Consider the following 19,515-nt stretch of genomic DNA (forward strand, 5'->3'; position numbering starts at 1 on the left):
GCCCAGGCCCAGATTCAGGCCCCACAACTGGCAAAAAAAAAAAAAAAAAAAAAAAAGAAAGAAAGAAAGAAAGAAAGAAAGAAAAGAAAGTGACAGCTGGGTACTGAGTTCACAATCTGCCTTGCCTGTGCAGAGGAGCAACTGGGCCTGCTCCAGGATCTCAGGAGAAAGTTAGCGCAGGAATGAGGACTGAAGGAATTCACTTCCCAGTGGATAAGATTTACTGATGTTAACCATTACCCGATCGCTTCCTTGAAGGTCTTCAAGGGGGTGGGACTTGGGAGAGGGTAGGTGGGAGGGTCAACTGGTTGAAATGGACCTTGGCCCTACTCTGAACACTCGATCACAGATCCAAGTATGGAGGCAGCTACAGGTAGGAAGCTGGGAGATACCTTCTTTAGAGGGGACCTTGGGGGCAGTTGGGGTGGGGGTGGGGGGCGTTTTGGAGGCTTTGAGACTTGAGGCACAGTTGAAGTTGGGTCTTGGCGTCCTGAGACAAATAGAAGTTCAGAGGAATGAAGTGAACTGATCTGTCTGCCTTCCTGGTCCACACCCTGTTGATAGATTTATGGGCCACAGACCTGGAGAAGTGGGGAGGAAGGGCAGGGGAGAAGAGCACACACAAAATCCTTGTGTGTGAGATGGTAGAGAGAGGGGAAAGCCCTTTTAGAACAGAGTGGAGAGGGCCAGGCCTGAATGGGGGGCTTCCCCTGAGTCCGTCCAGTTATAATCATGGAAGCTGTGTCCCAGGGAAGAAGGTGCCTCTCCTCTCACCCACTTCTTTATCCAGTAGGTCTTCGGGACATGGCTTCATTCACTCAGTAAGTGGCATGAGGGTGGGGGGCAAGAGGAGGAGAAGAATCTGGAAGGTGGGGAAGCTTTTCAGCTGTAATTCCCTAAAATAGACCCTGGGGCCCAAGTCCAGCGGCTAGCTTCTCCCTCCAGCTTCCCCTGCTCCCCTGCAGGAAGTTTAAGTTTAACCCCAAGCTGGGCATTGATAATCCTGTCCTCTCCCTGGCCGAAGACCACCAGGACAGCTCTGGTAACCTCCTCGCCCCCCTGGCAACCATTGCTTTTCCCTGGAGACACCACAGGTCCACACAGCCTCCCGTTTCCTTGGTAACCACTCACTGCCTCCCTCGGATCGCAGTTACTGTATGGAGATGCGGGGGGGGGGGTCTGGGGGGCACTCACTCTGTCCCTGTCATTCTGCCCTTGAAGTGTGTAGCCACAATGCGCAATATCTGGCTGGGTAGAAGCCCAGGGCCTTCCTTGTACTGGGGTTGTGTCTCCTCTCTCTTTCAGATCCCTGGAACCCGAAACAGCCTCGCTTCTGTCTGCTGAGCAAGGAAGACGGCAAGAGTTTTGGTTTCCACCTGCAGCATCAGCTGGGCAGAGCTGGACATGTGGTATGCAGGGTAGAGCCTGGGTCCTCGGCCCAGAAACAGGGTCTCCGAGTAGGAGACCGGATCCTGGCAGTGAACAGCAACGTTGTGGACCGTGAAGACCACATAGTGGTAAGGCCAAGTGCAGCTGCTTAGAGTGGGGAGTAGTCGGAGCCCTGTAGAAGGGAGGCTGGACACTGGGGCTGCGATCCTATCCACTCAGGAGGCTGGGATCTGAGGATCGTGGGTCACAAGCCAGCCCAGGCAGGAAAGTCTGCAAGACTTTTATATCCAATTAACTAGCTGAAAGTGGAGCTGGGAAGGTGGCTCAGTGGTAGAGTGCTTGCCTTGCATGCATGAGGCCCTGGGTTCGATTCCTCAGCACCACATAAGCAGAAAAAGCTGCAAGTGGCACTGTGACTTAAGTGGTAGAGCACTAGCCTTGAGCTGAAGAGTTGAGGAACAGCACCCAGGACCAGAGTTTAGGCCCCACGACCGACAAAAAAAAAGCTGAAAATGGAGGTGTGGCTCAAATATTAGAGTGACAACCTTGAGCAGAAAAAGACAAGTGAGAGTACAAGGCCCTGAGTCAAGCCCAAGTACCAGCACGTGCACACACACACACACACACACACACACACACACATGTACAATGCACACGCACACATGCATACACACATGCACACATGCACATGCACACACATGCACATGCACACACGCACACAGGCACACATGCATACACACATATGCACATGCACGCACATACACACACAGAGACATATACACACAAGGAGGCTGGACCTCACCCCATTGGGTACTGTAGTTCAAGACCCAAGAGTCACTTGCCCACCCTCTAGGATTTGAGGGTGAGGGATGTCGGTAGGAAAGGTCGGTGAAGGCATCTGGAGAACTAGTTCCTGGGGTGTCACACACAGGCTCCAGGTGGGTCCGGGGAGTTGGCGACCAGCCTTCTCCATTCCCACCTGCCCTCTTTTCAGGTAGTACGCCACATCCGGGCCAGCGGTCCCCGGGTGCTGCTCACGGTCTTGGCGCAGCACGTGTATGAGGTGGTCCGAGCTCAGCAAGAGAGCGATGCCCGCCTCTGTCCTCTGCTAGGCCTGGGGGTCCGGCCCCGGCTGTGCCACGTAGTGAGGGACGAGGGCGGCTTTGGCCTTAGTGTCATCCAAGGTGAGGCGGGATGCGGCCCAGGGGGTCGCGGCCCCTGTTCCAGGCAGGCAGCCAGTTGGAACTTATTTTTGTGATTTTTCTGTCTTCTTTTTCAGGAACTCAAGGCCCATTCTGGCTGGCACTCAGTGCCGGAGGAGCAGCCGAGCGGGCAGGAGTACCCACAGGGGCTCGGTTGCTAGAAGTGAACGGGGTCAGTGTGGACAAGTTCACCTATAACCAACTCAGCAGGAAGGTATGGCTGCCCATTCCCCCACTTGCCACCCGCCCGGGGCAAGGCTCCACGCACCCAACCTCCTGACCTGCTGGTCGGTACAAACCATCAGTTTGTGCTTGGCCCTCCCTTAGCCCCTCGTTCCTGTGCCTGGGAGGGGGCGCTGGGAGGAGGTACCCCCTTCTTCCTCCCCACTCAGGTGGATGTTCCTGCCTCTGCTGGGTCCTCACAGCTTTGGCAGAGTGGAGAGCAGGTGACCCTGCTGGTGGCAGGGCCAGAAGTAGAAGAACAGTGTCGCCAGCTGGGAATGCCCCTCGCCGCCCCGCTGGCAGAGGGCTGGGCACTGCCCGCCACGCCCCGCTGTCTGCACCTGGAGAAGGGGCCCCAGGGCTTCGGGTTCCTGCTCCGGGAGGAGAAGGGTCCCGATGGCCGCCTTGGTGAGTGGGAGTGGGGAAGGTGGGCTTTCGGGTGGGCCCACGAGTGTGTAGTGCCCCCAATCTGAGCTCCACCCGCGGGGTTCCCCTTCTTGTCTATGCTGGGCACCGTCCCCCGGTGGGTACAGGGCGATGGGGGGTGCACTGCTCAGTGCAAGCTGGGGAGCAGCAGGGAGGTTGTCTGTGTGGTAGGACACTTCCTGTGGGAGGTGGACCCGGGACTTCCGGCTGAGAAGGCTGGGATGCAGGACGGGGACCGGCTGGTGGCCGTGGCTGGGGAGAGCGTGGAGGGGCTGAGCCATGAGGAAACAGTGTGCAGAATCCGAGCACAGGGCACTTACGTGTCCCTCATTGTCCTCGACCCTGAGGCTGACCGCTTCTTTAACATGGTGAGTGCAGGGAGGGCCGGGGCTTGGGGGGGTGGGGTGGGGTTGGGAGGGCAGGAATGGCTCACAGCTCAGATGCCACAGGTGAGCTCCCTCTGCCCCGCCAGGTTCGCCTGTCACCTCTCCTCTTCTTGGAGAACAAGGACACTGCTGCCTCCTCCCGGGATCCTCACTCAACATCTCTGATTGAGACTGAGGACCTACCAGTGGAAGACACAGCCTTGACTCCCTGCCCTGCTGGGTCCCGCCAGTGTTTCCTATACCCTGGGCCTGGTGGTGGCTACGGCTTCCGACTCAGCGGTGTGGCCAGTGGACTTTGTCTGTTTGTCTCTCAGGTGACCAATGCCCCATAACCTTGGAGTCTTTCCTTGTTTTTCTTAGTGCCAGTCCTGAAGTTTGAACTCAGGGCCTGAGTTTTGTCCATGAGCTGTTGTGCTAAATGCTAATGCTCTACTACTTGAGCCACACCTCCACTTTTGGCTTTTTTGGGTAGTTAATTGACGATAAAAGTCTCATAGACTGTTATGCCCTAGCTGGCTTGGAATCCCATGATCCTCAGACCTTAGCTTCTCAAGTAGCTAGGATTACAGGTGTGAGCCACCAGTGCCTGGCTGCGTTAGAATCTTTCCATCATTTGCCTACTGTTCAGCCTTCCTCTACCTCCCTTCCAGAGTCTTAGGACACCCAGGAATTCTTGAACTCTGGGCCTGGGTGCTGTCCCGCAGCTCTTCAGCTCAAGGCCCGTGCTCTACCACTTGAGCCACAGCACCATTTCCAGTTTTCTGGTGATTTATTGGAGATAAGAGTCTCATGGCCTTTGAACCATGATCCTCAGATCTCAGCCTCCTGAGTAGCTAGGATTATAGGCGTGAGCCACTGGTGCCCAGCACCCAAGAATATTTCTATGGTGTTTCATATTCTAATACCACCAGGTGACCCCAGGAGGCTCAGCTGCCAGAGCAGGGCTAGAAACAGGAGATGTGGTTCTGGAAGTGAATGGGTGTGCTGTGGGCGGAGACAACGGCCCAGAAAGGCTGCAGCAGCTGTCTGAGGCCGAGCCACCCCTCTGCCTGACGCTGGCAGCCAGGACTCAGCAGAGCTTAGAAGCCTGGATTTCCCCAGGGTCTGGAGAGGTGAGGAGGAAGAGACAATTGTTTGCGGGGGGGAGCAGCCAGAGAAGGGCAGAAAGGATGGAGTTGCTGGGGGGGGGGGGGGAGACAATGTGGGATATGCCAGTGGGGACGTCAAATCATCGAGGATGGAGACAGAAGGAACTGCGGAGCATGTCCCAGTCCTGGACATCATGGATTAGGGCGAAGGAACTCTTCTGGTCATAGAATGACCTTCTTCCTCTTCTCTCTGTGTAGGACTGGGCTCCCACCAGTCTATAAACCGTTCTGCTTGGCACAGATCTACTGAATGGCTTTCCTGTCTTCAGGCTGCAGCCTGAGACACTAGGGATCATCTCACAAGATACCACTTTGAGAGATACGAACACCACCACTCATGGGACAAACCCACGATTGCCCCAGGGTCCCTCACTTCATGGGCCTACTTCCCAGCCGAGAGCATGCTCAGAGATTTCAGGTGGCCTAGTGGAGAGTCTGAGGTCCCAGTGCTTAGTGTGTGTGGAGCTTTGGAGAGCCGCACCTCAAGGAAGAAGTTCTTCATGAGAAAGGAAAGCCTTGGGGGACTGCCTGGGATTGAAGCCTTCTGGAACTTGCTCTAGATATGACTCCAGCATGCTATTGCTGAAAAATTTGAAGACCACCTCTGTCCTGCTTCTGTGGACACCTTAGGATTGTGGAGGCAGGTGCCTGGTCACTGTTGGTTGAATCCTGTTAGAAAACATAGCCTTTTCCAAGGCTGGGGATGTAGCTCCATGGTAGAGTGCTTACGTAGCACATACAAGGCCCTGAGTTCTATCCCCAGAACTGCAGAAAACATACCAAAATAAAATAGCCTTTTACTTGGCTGTCTGTGTTTGTGTTGGTAGTGAATAAGCAGAGGTGGCTGGAGAAGTTCCCGGGGCCCCAGGCTCAACAGGTGGGACCTAGATTCCATAAAAGAATGGTTGAGACCTTGTTATATTTCTTTCCTGTCATTCGGTCTCCAGGATAATGGGTCAATCAGGAATTGAGATGTGTGTGCCTACAAGGGCTACGCTTCTCTGTTAAAGGTCATAGCTCACAGTGTTGCTGAGTTCGCCATAAGGACACTTTATTGCTGGGCCTCAGAGATGAGAGACAGTCTCAAATATCCAGAGGGTTGAGTCCAAACTGATGCAGCTGCTCCTTGTGCCTGGCATGGAGTCTAAGAATGTCTCCATCCCACTGTGGCTTCACAGCTCTCATCTTGGCCAAGAGCTGGTCCAGGCTGCCCTGCAGACACCAAGCTTCAGCTCCCGGAAGAGAGGCCAGGGGTGAGGGCTGCCCCAGGCTGCTTAGTAAGCTTTCCTTGTCCAGTGGCTGTGCCCTCTCTTTCCCTCCCACACTCCATTCCTTCCTTCCTTCCAGTAGGGTCTTGCTATATAGTTAACTCACTGGATCTTGCCACGTACTGAAATTACAGAGGCATGCATCATGGTAGCCAACTGCCATTAGCTTCTTTCCTCCCTCCCTCTCTCCCTCCCTCCCTCTTTCCCTTCCTCCTTCCCTTTCCTTCCTTCTTTCCTTTCTGCCTGCCTGCCTTCCTTCCTTCATTCGTTCGTTCCTTCCTTCCTTCCTTCCATCATTCCTTCTTTCCTTCCTTCCTGTGCTGAGGATCAATACTAGGTAGGCAAGTACTCTACCACTGACCTATATCTTCAGCCCTTGTTTTATTTTATTTTTTATTTTATTTATTTGTAGGTCTCAATGTGTGGCCTTGAACTCACTATGTATCTAAGGATGGCTGTAAACTCTGTGTGTGTGTGTGTGTGTGTGTGTGTGTGTGTGTGTGTGTGTGTGTGTGTGTGTTGTCAGTCATAGGGTTTGAACTCAGGACCCAAGCACTGTCCCTGAGCTCTTTTTGCTCAAGGCTAGTGCTACATCACTTTGAGCCATAGCTCCAGTGGTTAATTAAAGAGTCTCATGGCCTTTCCTGCCTGAGCTGGCTTTGAACTGTGATCCTCAGCTCTCAGTCTCCTGGGTAGCTAGGATTACAGGTATGAGCCACCAGCACTGAGCAGCTGTGAACTTTTGTCTTCCTGCTTGTGTCTCCTGAATACTAGGATTAGAGGCATGGCTACCTCTGTGAGTGTTTTGTTTTGTTTTTGCCAGTCCTGGGCCTTGAACTCAGGGCCTAGGCACTGGCCTGGAGCATCTTTTGCCCAAGGCTAGCACTCTACCACTTGGGCCACAAAGCTACTTCTGACTTTTTTGTTTATGTGGTCCTGAGGAATTGAACCCAGGCCCTCATGAATGCTAGGCAAGCACTCTGTCACTAAGCCACATTTCCAGCCATCTGTCAGTATTTTTTGTTGTTGTTGTTGGTTGTGGGTGCTGTCCCTCCGTTCTTCAGTTCAAGGCTAGTGCTCTACCACTTGAGCCACAGCACCACTTGCAGCTTTTTCTGCTTATGTGGTACCGAGGAATCGAACCCAGGGCCTCATGCATGCAAGGCAAGCACTCTACCACTGAGCCACCTTCCCAGCCCTGCCAGTGTTTTCTTAAACTACAGTTGTATCTTCTCTGGCTGCCCTCAGGATAGAGCAGTCAATCCACTCAGGATTGTCAGCCATGACGCTGGCTGGGGGTGTGGGCATGGAGGAACACTGGCTGGTGAGTGTCTGGCCACCAGAGGGTGGTGCTTACATGTAAGATTTCTTCATACTTGGCTTCCATGTCTGTCACATGAGCCTGAAGCTGAGCCAGGATCTGGTCTCTCTCTCCAAGTGCTTGCTCAGCCTCTTCCCTTGCAGCCTTCGCCTTTTTCTGGCATATCTCTGGGGAAAAGGGCAAAAAGGTTGGAAAGGACAGGATGAGGATACTATGCTATGCCCTGAACAGTTTCCAGGGGCACCCTGTGTGGGATCATTACAGACCTTCGCAGGGTCATTGACTTTCTTGTTGATTCTGTAAAGAGCCTCAGACGGGCCAGGCCAGTAATCCTAACTACTTAGAAGGCTGAGATCTAAAGATAGCAGTTCAAAACCAACCTAGGCAGGAAAGCCTGGGAGACTCTTATCTCCAACAAACCACCCCCAAAAAGCTGGAAGTGGAGCTGTGACTCAAGTGATAGAGTGCTAGCCTTGAGCAAAAAAGCTAAGGGACAGTGTAAGCCCTGAGTTCAAGCGCTAGGGGACCTGGCTTGCCTTTTTATTTCCCTTTAGTTTCCTAGTGAAAGTCAGCTAAACTAAGAGGCAGTATGTTCTGCTTAGGAGAGAAACAAAGCAGTGTAGGGAGGGAACTAAGTACCAAAAACTTGGAGAGACCAAACAAAAGGGAAAACAGAGCAAGAAAATGACTTTTTGTACCTATGTCTCAGAGGTTCTTTTTTTTTTAATTTTTCCAGTCCTGGGACTTGAAGTTGGGACCTGGGCACTGTCCCTGAGCTTTTTTTTTTTTTTTTTTTTTTTGGTCGGCCATGGGGCTTGAACTCTGGGCCTGGGCATTGTCCTTCAGCTCTTCTGCTCAAGGCGAGCGCTCTACCACTTGAGCTACAGCGCCACTTCCGGTTTTCTGGTGGTTTATTGGAGATAGGAGTCTCACGGTCGTCTCTCCTGCCCGGGCTGGCTTTGAACCGCGATCCTCAGATCTCAGCCTCCTGAGTAGCTAGGATTACAGGCGTGAGCCACCAGCGCCCGGCTTGTCCCTGAGCTTTTTGTTCAAGTCTAGCACCCTACCACTTGAGCCACAGTGCCAGTTCTGGCTTTTTCTGTTTGTGTGGTACTGAGGAATCGAACCCAGGGCTTCATGCATGCAAGGCAGGCGCTCTACCACTAAGCCACCTTCCCAGTTCCCTCAGAGATTCTTGCCATCCTGTATCCTCTGCTCAGAGGAGAATCAGGTGTAAAGGGATCCAAATTCAAACTCCACCAATAGATTTCAGCCTTCTAGAAAAGGATCTTCTAAGTCCTCCTCTTCACGCTGGAGGATGTCATTGACTCTTGGAGAGAAAGGGGACGGGTATGGAGGGAGGGCTACCTAGCTGCTCCTGAAGGCCCCTAGCCCGCTCCTCCAGCTGCTTGCTGTGGGCCGCCATCTTCTCCTGCAGGGCTTGTTGCTGGCGGCTCATCTCTGACACAGGGAGGGGTGGCGGCCAGAAACCCAGGTTGAAATAAAGGCATAGAGAGAGCAAATGAAGTGTCACCTGGGGAAGACTTTGTTTGGTCCAGAGGGACAGGAGCACGAGGACTTTCTTGTGATGTTAAGAAGCCGGGAGACCCTAAGAACTTGGGGAAGGGATGTAAGTAGACCCTCTCCTCATGCTACTTGGGATGGGTATTCTGGCCCTTTGCTCCACTCACCCCCAGGCAATGAACAGTAGCTCTGGCTTCCTTTTGTATTGTACAAAACATTAGGCATACAGTATTACACAATCTGGAAGACCCTGCCTGGGAGATACGCCTATTCAAGCCTGAGCTAGGCCTGGCAGTTAGAATCTTCCTCTTTTCCCTTGCCCGCATCCTTTGGCTGTCTTGCTTGTTCTCTTCCGGACCTGTGTCTGCCCACTTGTTTAGCCAACCACCTACCTGCATATATGGCCTTCGTTTCGCTCTGAGCCCTTTCTAGTTCAACCTCCAATCCTTGCAACCTCTGCTTCATCAGGTCTTTGGCAGCCTTGGCTCGGCGGGCCTCATCCCTTCGGAGAGCTGTGGGTAATAGAAGAGCTGTGCCCAGAACTGACTGGGGGTCCCCCAGTATCAGTCCCTATGGGCTTGGTAACTCTTGCCTACCTCTGGAAACCTAGCCAAAGGATGTCCAACTCTTACTTTATTAGTGGTCACTTTCTCTCTAGAATCTCTGGGGCCCTTTGGCACTATGAAGTTTGCCTGGGCTATGGGTATAGCTCAGTGCTCCAAGGCTTCCCACCATGTGTGAGACCCTAGATTTGATCCCCAGTATCAGAGGGGAAAATAGCTGCCCCAGTTTTCCCAGCCCTCCTCCCAGAAGGAAGAGACAGTTTGGATTTGGCTTAACCTTAAACTGTAGCTCCAAGCTTTCAAGCCCCCAAGGATACAGCTATGTCTCATGCAGGCCAGATGCTGGTGGCTCACCCCTGTAATCCTAACTACTCAGGAGGCTGAGATCTGAGGAGTACCATTTGAAGCCAGCTCAGGCAGGAAAGTATGTGACTCTTTTATCCAATTAGCCACCACAAAGCCAGAAGTGGTGCTGTGGCTCAAGTGGTAGTGTATTAGCCTTGAGTGAAAAGTTCAGGGATAGTGCCTAGGCTTGGGTTTAAGCCCCAGTACCAGAAAGAATGGAAGGGGGGGGGGGAAGGAAAGAAGAAGGGAAGGAAGGAGGGAAGGAGAAATGTCCCTGCAAAACCTCTCTACCCCCACACCCTTCATGCTTCTCACCCAGCTGGTCTCGAAGTAGCTCCTTCTCCAGCAGCATCAGCCTGTGCTTGGCTTCGGTCTCCACATCTGCCTTGGCAAGGTGGCAAAGCCTTAGTTTATCATGATCTCAGCCTTGGTCCCTGAAGCAAAGAGTTGGTTGGGGCTCCCTCTAGTGGGCTTGTTTGGGGAGGGTCGGGGGAGAAGGTAGGACTGAGACAGGAATGTTGGGTTTCTGGAGTGTACCTGTTGCGCAGACACCTGGGAAACAGAGTTTACAGGCACGGGAAACTGGCGAAATCAGCTCACAAAGCTTAAGTGAATTCTATCTGAGGACCTCTGCCTGGCCTCTCCTCCAGGACGTGAAGAAGCTGGGGTTACCCCTAACCCACAAAACAAAAACAAAACAAAAAAAAACAACCTAGCGACTCACCAGCACCTGAGTTCTTTTTCTTCTTTTGTGCCGCAGCTTTCCTCCCTTTTTCTTTCATCTTAGGTGGCATGTCCTTGCTTTCCTAGGAGAGGGAGGATCTTGTGGGTAAGTCTAAACCCAAAGATGACCCCTTAGATGGAAGTAGGAATCTCAGGAGAAGCAGAATCAGAATTTTCCTCTGCAAGTCTGTCCCACACTTTCCAGAAGTTTCAGTTCCTGATCTTCTGATCACCAGCTTTCTGTGGAGAAATCAATGTTCTTGGTCCTCTTTTAGAGAAAATAAATGGCTTGCTTTCTCTCTCTCCCCATCTTCCCTACCCTACCTCTTCCTACCTGCAAGACCCCCTCTCTTGCCTGTGTGTGTTCTCCCTGTGGAGACCCATACACACAGACAGACAGACAGAAGCCCACACAGATAAAGCCCGAGGAGGAGCCTAGGTTCTGGTAGCCAATCAAGGATGGCAAACTTGGCCCCCTCCTCCAGGGGAGGAGGGCAGGGCTCAGACTGTTGGGTTTCTAGAAGCTATCTGTTGTCCAGGCAACTGGCAAACACCATGTTTATAGGATGGTGGCACAGACTAAATCAGCTCACAATGCTTAAAATCCATAGGTCTTCAATTTGCTCCAGGAAAGCTAGAATGAACTTGTGACTTTAAACGAGCATCATTATTCCAAAATACTGTGAATTACCGGAAATTAAGTAATCACTTAATCACAATCAAAAAAAAAAAAAAAAAAAGAACCTTGGGGAAGGGAGGGAGGGAGGGGATGGTAGGGGGAAAACAATGGAGGGGGTAACAATGTTCAAGAGGAAGTGTACTCATTACCTCACTCATGTAACTGTAACCCTCTGTATAGTATCTTTACAATAAAAAAATTAAAAAAAAATAAAAGTGTAAAAACAAAAAAAAAATCCATAGGTCTTTTTTTTTTTTTTTTTTTTTTTTTATCCGGTTGTGGGGCCTGAACTCTGGGCCTGGGTGCTGTCCCTCAGCTCTTCAGCTCAAGGCTAGCGCTCTACCACTTGAGCCACAGCGCCACTTCCGGCTTTTTTCTTTTTGCTTATGTGGTGCTGGGGAATCGAACCCAGGGCCTCATGCATTGCAAGGCAAGCACTCTACCACTGAGCCACCTTCCCAGCCCCCCATAGGTCTTGAAGTACCCTTTCCACCCTTGTCCCCCGCAAAGAGAAAGGGCTTGGAGCTGGTTAGCTATGGCTCACTTCTAGATAGACACTGCCTGTCATTTGGAGACTTAGATAATTCTGTTATCAACATATATGAGGCAGCTTGCTCCTCTTGCTGGTATGGAGGAAAAGTAGGCATCGTGGGCATCTTGAGGAGTTGCTGGCAAAATGACATTAGACTTTAAAAAAGAACTTCAGAAAGATATTCTATAGTGAACAAGGGAACAAATATTGGAGCAACTAGCCAAGAAAGTTTTGTGTTTTGTTGGGCACTGGTAGCTCATGACTAAAATCCTAGCTATTCACGAAGCTGAGATCTGAGGAAGCCAGCCCAAGCACAAAACTCCATGAGACTTTTAGCTCTCCAATTAACCAATAAAAAGCAGAAAGTGGATGTCTGGCTTGAGTGAAAAAGCTAAGCAAGAGTGTGAGGCCCTGAGTTCAAGCCCCTGTACTAACCCAAAAAGAAAAGAAAGTTTCACGCTTCAGAGAAATGAGAACAGATATGAGGTGGCCCCGTGGGCTCCGGGGTGCTGAAATTAAAAGAGCACCAGTTGGAGAAAGTTGGGAATTCTAGTTCTCTCTGGATACATGAACTTGGGTGGCAATTTAACTGCATTCAGCTTCTTTCCTGGTCTGCTTATCTTTGATTTAGTAACTTCGGAAAGTCTGTTTAGTTGAGCATTCACAAGACACTTTTTTTTTTTGTCTCACACAGTGATCTACTGTATTGCCTCTTACCTACCCCCCCTCCCCTCCAGTATCTTTAAGTAGTTTATCAGCAGACAGGTGTTGAGAAACTACATTGAAGCTTCCTGTAACCATAAAGTTGGTTGGGGCTCCCTCTAGTGGAGAGAGCTTGACCTCTTGAGCTTCAACTGTTCCTTTTTTATTTATTTTTAAAAATTGATATTATAAAGATGATGTACAGAACGGTTACAGTTACATAAATCAGGTAAAGAGTAAATTTCTTCTTGGACAATGTCACCCCTTCCCTTGCTCTCTCCCAGTTTGTCCCTCCCATCTTTACCCACAAGTTGCAAATTTCTTTTTAATATTTTTGCACAGTGTTGGAACCACTTTGCCCTTTTGAGGATGCATCCTAGAATCTAGCTAGGTTCACATATGGTTTGAAAAATAAGTTGGGGGCAATATATATGTGGCAGCTTGCTCTTTGTAGGCAGCCCCCAGCCTCCCTGTAGCCAGAGGCTATCCTGGAGATGTGCAATCTGTCGGCCACCCAGATCTCCGGGCCCCATACTGATTAGAATGAAAAGAGCTGGAACATCAAGGTTTTTCTTTTTGGTGGATTAAAGAACTTACAGACTCCTGCTTTCATATTTCTCTCTAACCCTGTCCTCCTTTATACTTTTGGTTAATTGCCTGCTGTCCACGGCAGATCTGCAAAAATAGACACAAGATCTTGGAGTGTAAAGTCTTGTCTCTGGAGCAGGGAGATTCAGGCATAGACCAACACATGTGCATTGGGGGTACTTCTGTGACAGTTTGGACTTTTTTTTTTGCCAGTCCTGGTGTAGTGGGGTCGTGCAATGAGACCACTCAGTCTGCAATGAAAATGTAAAAGATTTTATTGAGCAAAAAGTGTTGATGTGCCAGGACTGCACCTGGAGTGGGGATCCCAGGAAACAGCCCTGAGTGCCAGCCCACATCGGCTTCTCAGCATTTTTGGCTAGGGCAGGGAAAGGGTGAGGTTGGGTGTTGATTTTAGCCAATGGTTGTTACAAGAAATTCACATCTTAAGTTTAAATTTCCCACCAAGGTTTTGCTCTCACCTTGCAGGGAAGCAGGGGAATAAAACAAAGGGTGGGGATGGTTCTGCTGGATTAGGGCTCATATTGTTCAGAAAAACAGCAGAAGCAAAGTTACAGAGTTACAGGGTTACAGTTACAGTTGCTAGCTAAAATAGCTAGTTAGTTACCAGGGAAGTCTTATCCACAGAAAGCACAGTTATATTTATATCTTAAAATCATTCATTATCCATTTTACACAATTCAAGTCAAATACTACATTCCATCTTTTCTTCCTCCATCATATCATTGGGGCTTGAACTCAAGGCCTGGGTACTGTCCCTGAGCTTCTTTTGCTCAAGACTAGCACTTTAACACTTGAGCCACAGAGCCACTTTCTGGTCTTTTCTGTTCATGTGGTACTGAGGAATCAAATCCAGGGCTTCAATGCATGCTAGGCAAGCACTCTACCACTGAGCCACATTCCCAGCCAGTTTGGATATTTTATAGAACAAAGAGAAGATTAGGATTGTTCTCTCAACTCTTCTATCTCTACTTCTCTTTCTCTCTCTCTCTTCTTCCTGGTACTAGGGTTTAAACTTAAGACCCAGGAGCTGTCCCTTAGCTTTTTTTTTTTTTTTTTTTTTTGTCCATCATGGGGTTTGAACCCTGTCCCTCAGCTCTTCAGCTCAAGGCTAGCACTCTACCACTTGAGCCACAGTGCCACTTGCGGCTTTTTTCTGCTTATGTGGTGCTGAGGAATGGAACCCAGGGCCTCATGCATGCAAGGCAAGCACTCTACCACTGAGCCTCCTTCCCAGCCTTGTCTCTTAGCTTTTTTCCTCAAGGGCTGGCATTCTTTCACTTGAGCCACAGCCCACAGCTCCACTTCCAGCTTTCTAGTGATTATTTGGAGATAAGAATCTGACAGACTTCCCTACCCACCCAGGCTGGCTTTGAATCTCAAACCTCGGATCTTGGCCTCCTGAATAGTTAGGATTACAAGTATGAAGCACTAGCACCTGGCTCACTCCTTGTACTATTAATGACTTTTTTTTCCTGTCAATCGTGGGGCTTGAACTCAGAGCCTGGGTGCTGTCCCTGAGCTTTTTTGTTCAAGGTTAGTGCTCTATCACTTTGAGCCATAGCACCACTACTATTACTGATTTCTAAACTAATAATAATAACGAAAATGTGGTACAATGGCATGTTCGCTGTCAAGAAGGAAATTACACCATTTTAAGGAAAATGGATGGAAGTGGAGAGTCTCGTGTTGCTCTAAATAAGCCAAGCTCAAAAAGACAAACAGCTTGAATATGGAATCTATATCTCTTAGTTTTGACTATCTCTCAATAGTGCAATTAGTTGGGAACCAAACCTTCAGAACATGAGCTTTTGGAGGACATTTATTTATTTATTTATTTATTTATTTATTTATTTATTTACTTACTTATTTATTGCCAATCCTGGAGCTTGAACTCAGGACCTGGGCACTATCCTTGAGCTTATTTTGTTCAAAGTTAGCACTCTACCACTGGAGCCACAGCATCACTTCCGTTTTTTTTTTCTTTCTGTTTATGTGGTACTGAAGAATCGAACCCAGGGCTTCATGCGTGCTAGGCAAGCACTCAACCACTAAGCCACATTCTTAGCTCTTGGAGGACATTTAAAATCCAAACTATAACATGGTATTCTGTAGTTCCTGGAATCTTACACTGAGAATGCTGAGAGCCCTCAGAGCCCAGTTTATCAGTCTGGTAGCAGAAAGCTCACCCACAAGCTTCCAAGATTGAGGTTATTCATTGTTTTATTTATTTTTTGCTGGTGCTAGGGCTTGAACTCAGGGCCTTCTGTTCTTGCTTAGCTTTTTTCTGCAGCTGATGCTCTACCACTTGAGCCATACTTCCACTTCTAGTTTTAACTGGTTATTTGGAGCTGGGTATAGTGGTCAACTCCTGTAATCCCAGCACTTGGAAGACCATAGCAGGAAATTGTTGTTTGAGGCCAGGGATACATAGGTTTTAAAAAATGGAGGGCCTGCTACTAGGTTGGTAGCACTAGGTTTGCAAAAGTTTTGAGAATTTCAAAAGGATTCTCTAGATTTTTCTTTGGTAGAGCCTTTTAACTTTAGCTAGGTAGAAACTGATAAAAGGACTTTCTATTGGTAGGAAATGATAATGTAGGCTCTAAAAATCAGTCTTAGATAAAGGCGATTGATAGGCAAACCCAAGATAGCTAGCTGAAAGAATGTTGGTCCTTGAGTTCAGAGATATTTTTCCCCTCTTGCAGCAGTACTAGATAAATTCAAATGCCTTATCAGTCAAGGGCTTTGTGGAAGAGTCAGGAAGGAGCCCCTGAGCCGGCGGAACTCATTCCTATTGACACATCTGAGCGTTCAATCTTGCTACCACAGTCGAGGCTTAGAACTAGCAAATTAAGGCTGTGTGGCTTCCTTCTTTGCAAAGGAAGTTCCTACTTTTGGAGTTCTTCCAACTGAGTTTTTAGATTAGAGAAGTGGAGAGCGCTGGAGACTGCTCGTCTGTTCGCTGGGTCAGGGAGAGAACCCAGCTCTCGCTCGCGGCCTCTGGGGGCGGGTGTGGGACTGCAGACTTGTGGTGCAGTGCGCTGAGCATGAAGTACAACTTCAGTTCTCAGAAAAGGAGCTGATCAGAAAGGGAAGAGAGAAAAGAAGAAGAAAGAAAAAGGAGGAGGTGGAGGAGGAGAAAAAGCGCTTGGTTTCCAAGAGATGAAAGATCCGGAAGGCGGGACTAAAGTTTTAGTGTGCCTTCAAGCCTCCCTCAGGCCAAATCAGGCTCCGACCATCCAGGGCATTAAACTTTCTGCGTCTTAGTGAAGAGTTTGAGATTCTAGGTGGTGGAGAAACACAATTCCTGTTCTCCCACCATTTTCCCACAACGAGATGCAAATAACCGCAACCTCGATTTCCATAGTTGTCAGAAGTGGAAAAAAGACGGTGATTCTCTTTCCGACGCTCCCTAGTCTGAAGGGCAACGTTGTGATGACCCCACTCCCGGGAATACCGAACTCTCGTTGCCCACAAAGAATATGGAGCTCCGGCTTCTGCTCATTGCGCAGACTCCATGCTGGGCCCCGCCCCTTCCCTTCCCCGCCTCGCCGGCAGAGGGCGCAAGCGCCGGCTTGCCTAGCCCCGCCCTGAGCCGGCCCCGCCCCCAGATGTGGCCCCGCCCCTTCTGGCCTCCGCGGGTAGGGGGAGGAGGAGGGCGCGGAAGCTCGGGCTGGGCCGCGGCTTTCCGGGAGCTGCGGGCGCGCGCGGTCGGGGGGTCGCCGCCTCGTCAGGACGCGCCCGACCGCAGCCAGGCCCCGGCGCGCGTCCCCGCGGGGCTCGCGCTCGCGCAGGGGCGCGCCGCGTCCCCGGCACCGCCCCCTCCCCTCCCCGCGGCCGCTCCTCCCTCAGCTCCCGGAGCCGGCGGCGGCGGCGGCCGCAGCTGCCCGGAGAGGCCCCTCCTTCGCTCCCCGCGCCTTCCCCTCGCTCGCGGTCGAGCGGAGCCGGCCGGGCCGCTGGGCCCTTGACCCTCTCCGGGCCATGGCGGGCAACGTGAAGAAGAGCTCCGGCGCCGGGGGCGGCGGCGGCTCGGGCGGCTCGGGCGCGGGCGGCCTGATCGGGCTCATGAAGGACGCCTTCCAGCCGCACCACCACCACCACCACCTCAGCCCGCACCCGCCGGGCGCGGTGGACAAGAAGATGGTGGAGAAGTGCTGGAAGCTCATGGACAAGGTGCGGGCCCCGCGGCGGCGGCGGCGGCGGGCGCGGGGTGGGCGTGGGCGGAGGGCCGCGGCGGCGGGGCCGGGCCGGGCCGCGGAGGAAGCGGGGGGAGGGCGCGGGGCCGCCGGGGCCGCGGGCGCGCGGGGGTGGGGGCCTGGCGGGGGTCGGCTGCCGCGGGGAGGCGGCAGCCCGCGGGGCGTGGGGAGAGACAAAGCTGGGTGGGGGCTGGGGGAGGGCAGGCTGGGAAGCCACCCGAGCGGAAGTGCAATCGGGGGTGCGGAGTGTGGGGCTCCGGGCCCGGTGTGGGGATGTGGGTCACGGAGTTGGGCCCCGGGAGGGGGTGAGGGGGCGTTTGCTCTCCCGGCGGGGGCGCCCGGGGGGACCGCGCGGCGAGGCTGCTCGGGGGGGACCGCAGGGCCGGGGGCGAGGGTAATCCCGCCGGCCGGCTCGCCGGGAGGTCACACCCAGATGAGAGAAAGCGAGGCTTCATCCGGGGCCAGCCGGGAACTTTTCTGCACCTCCGAGCTGTGGCTCAAGTTTTTGATTAACCCCGCAAAACCTAGGACGGTGATGAGATAACGCACTGATTAAAACCACAGTGCTGATTAGAACCATTCTCTTCCGAAAGGTGCCTTGGCTAAGCTTGCTCAACAGCCCATTCTGCCTTCCACTGTCTGCATTCCTTTAGCTGGGCTCTGGTTGATTATATAAATACATATAAAGGGGCCCAGTTGCTAATTTATTATGTCAGGACCTATCTAAATTTGTTCGATAAACCTCTTTGATTACCTTCTTTTAATCAGATGTGAACAAATAACTTGTTTTCTTATTTAGCCCTTTAAGTTTGTCATTTAGCAGAATTTTTTACTTGTAACTGTGTCTATATCATGAAATAATAACAGTTTTCCCAATATTTAAAAGTGTAAGGCTGGGAAGGTGGCTCAGTGGTAGAGTGCTTGCCTTGCATGCATGAGGCCCTGGGTTCGATTCCTCAGTACCACATAAGCAGAAAAAGCAGCAAGTGGCACTGTGGCTCAAGTGGTAGAGCGCTAGCCTTGAGCTGAAGAGCTGAGGGACAGTGCCCAGGCCCAGAGTTCAGGCCCCTCAACAGACAAAAAAAAAAAAAAAAGTGTCTAAACACTTTTGTTAGAATTCAATACTATTATTACTATTATGTTCATTAATAACTTATTTTGGAAGAATTCACACTGCAGATGAGAAGTGGTATAGAGGATCTGCCTATAAAATGGCGTGTTGTTTCCTTCACAGTGAAATTGGTTTTCTTTGGTTCCTCCTTAAGCCTAGGTTCCTCTTCTGTGATGTTCTTCTTGGGTTGTTTTGGATTAGAAACAGCTACTAAACTAATTATGAAGCACTTGATAAATGTAAATGTGCAATATAAATGCATAACAGACCACCCTTATAGAGAATACCAATGGTGTAAGAGCTGCTTAAGTGTTTCATTTCATTTTTGTTCATCATGGGGCTTGAACTCAGGGCATGGGTACTATCCCTGAGCTTTTTGTTCAAGGCTAGGGTTCCACCACTTTGAGTCACAAGTGCTACTTCCGGTTTTCTGGTAGTTAATTGGAGATAAGAATCTCATGGAAAGCAGTGCGCCAGTGGCTCACACCTATAATCCTAGCTACTCTGGAGGCTGAGATCTGAGGATCAAGGTTCAGAGCTACTCAGGAGGCTGAGATCTGAGGATCAAGGTTCAGAGCCAGCTCGGGCAGGAAAGTCTGTGAAACTCTTTATCTCTAGTAAACCACCAGAAAACCGGAAGTGGCGCTGTAGCCCAAGTGGTAGAGCGCTAGCCTTGAGCTGAAGAGCTGAGGGACAGCACTCAGGCCCAGAGTTCAAGCCCCATGACTGGCAAAAAAACACAACAAAACAAAAAACCAAAAGCATCTCATGGACTTTCTTGCCCTAGCTGGCTTTGAACTATGATCCTCAGATCTCAACTTCCTGAGTAGCTATGATTATGGGCATGAGCCACGGTGCTAGTTTTTTCTTTTCTTTTTCTTTTTTGGTGCTGGAACTGGAACTTGAACTCATGGCCTGTCACTCTTGCATTTTCTGCTCATGGCTGGTCCTTGATCCACTTGAGCAGCTCTATCACTTGGTATATGCCTCTGATACAGCCTTTTTATTAATTGTAGACCCACAGACTTTTCTGCCTGGGCTGGCTTTGAACCTGGGTTATCAGACAGCTCAGCCTCTGTATTGTAGGTATGAACCACCAGCACCCGGCTCGATGTGCAAGAGTAGTTTAAATGTGTTCACATGTTTAAAAAAATGTCTCGAGTGGAGCTGGA

The 19,515-nt window shown here is 50.8% G+C and overlaps 3 protein-coding genes across 10 annotated transcripts in view; 2 read left to right on the forward strand and 1 right to left on the reverse strand.

Moving 5' to 3' along the window:
• The first annotated feature begins 314 nt into the window (after positions 1–314).
• Positions 315–5,579, forward strand: LOC138839010 (Na(+)/H(+) exchange regulatory cofactor NHE-RF4-like). 3 transcript variants are annotated; one of them, XM_070038662.1, is made up of 11 exons: positions 315–373; positions 791–821; positions 966–1,042; positions 1,306–1,517; positions 2,384–2,573; positions 2,669–2,805; positions 2,984–3,221; positions 3,411–3,607; positions 3,712–3,939; positions 4,537–4,737; positions 4,972–5,579. In XM_070038662.1, exons 1-11 carry the CDS (start codon positions 358–360, stop codon positions 4,993–4,995), a joined length of 1,551 nt encoding a protein of 516 aa, XP_069894763.1. In that variant the 5' UTR covers positions 315–357; the 3' UTR covers positions 4,996–5,579. The 3 variants fall into 3 exon arrangements, with proteins under 3 accessions (XP_069894763.1, XP_069894765.1, XP_069894764.1); XM_070038664.1 differs by having other exon boundaries at positions 317–373; positions 3,017–3,221; XM_070038663.1 differs by having other exon boundaries at positions 337–373; positions 794–821.
• A 239-nt stretch (positions 5,580–5,818) lies between these two features.
• On the reverse strand, positions 5,819–10,948 carry LOC138838793 (dynein regulatory complex protein 12-like). Of its 6 annotated transcripts, none has more exons than XM_070038123.1 (7): positions 10,852–10,948; positions 10,519–10,757; positions 10,110–10,175; positions 9,279–9,398; positions 8,731–8,823; positions 7,399–7,529; positions 5,819–5,985 (listed from the first exon to the last, which is right to left on the reverse strand). In XM_070038123.1, the coding sequence occupies exons 2-7, from the start codon at positions 10,586–10,588 to the stop codon at positions 5,857–5,859; spliced, it is 609 nt and encodes a 202-aa protein (XP_069894224.1). In that variant the 5' UTR covers positions 10,589–10,757; positions 10,852–10,948; the 3' UTR covers positions 5,819–5,856. The 6 variants fall into 6 exon arrangements, with proteins under 6 accessions (XP_069894224.1, XP_069894226.1, XP_069894225.1 ...); XM_070038125.1 differs by having other exon boundaries at positions 9,279–9,388; positions 10,110–10,179; XM_070038124.1 differs by having other exon boundaries at positions 10,842–10,924.
• Positions 10,949–16,937: 5,989 nt separating this feature from the next.
• Cbl (Cbl proto-oncogene) overlaps positions 16,938–19,515 on the forward strand; it is a 66,930-nt gene continuing 64,352 nt past the window's right edge. The window contains exon 1 of the mRNA XM_070038665.1: positions 16,938–17,209. Coding sequence (XP_069894766.1) covers positions 17,018–17,209 — 192 coding nt within the window. The 5' untranslated portion in view covers positions 16,938–17,017. The remainder of the gene's footprint in view (positions 17,210–19,515) is intronic.

The sequence above is a fragment of the Dipodomys merriami genome, unplaced genomic scaffold (genome assembly GCF_024711535.1).
Source record: "Dipodomys merriami isolate MVZ:Mamm:240054 unplaced genomic scaffold, mDipMer1.0.p SCAF_29, whole genome shotgun sequence".
Taxonomy (NCBI): Eukaryota; Metazoa; Chordata; class Mammalia; order Rodentia; family Heteromyidae; genus Dipodomys; species Dipodomys merriami.

Excerpts from the sequence above, each read along its gene's own strand:
- LOC138838793 (XM_070038123.1), bottom strand. The coding sequence starts at position 10,588 with ATGCCACCTAAGATGAAAGAAAAAGGGAGGAAAGCTGCGGCACAAAAG. Across the intron at positions 9,399-10,109 it reads GCTACTTCGAGACCAGCTGG|CTCTCCGAAGGGATGAGGCC; the intron begins GTGAGAAGCATG and ends TATTACCCACAG. Across the intron at positions 7,530-8,730 it reads GGGCCTTCAGGAGCAGCTAG|AGATATGCCAGAAAAAGGCG; the intron begins GTAGCCCTCCCT and ends CCTTTTCCCCAG.
- LOC138839010 (XM_070038662.1), top strand. Across the intron at positions 2,574-2,668 it reads TGGCCTTAGTGTCATCCAAG|GAACTCAAGGCCCATTCTGG; the intron begins GTGAGGCGGGAT and ends CTTCTTTTTCAG. Across the intron at positions 4,738-4,971 it reads TTTCCCCAGGGTCTGGAGAG|GACTGGGCTCCCACCAGTCT; the intron begins GTGAGGAGGAAG and ends CTCTCTGTGTAG.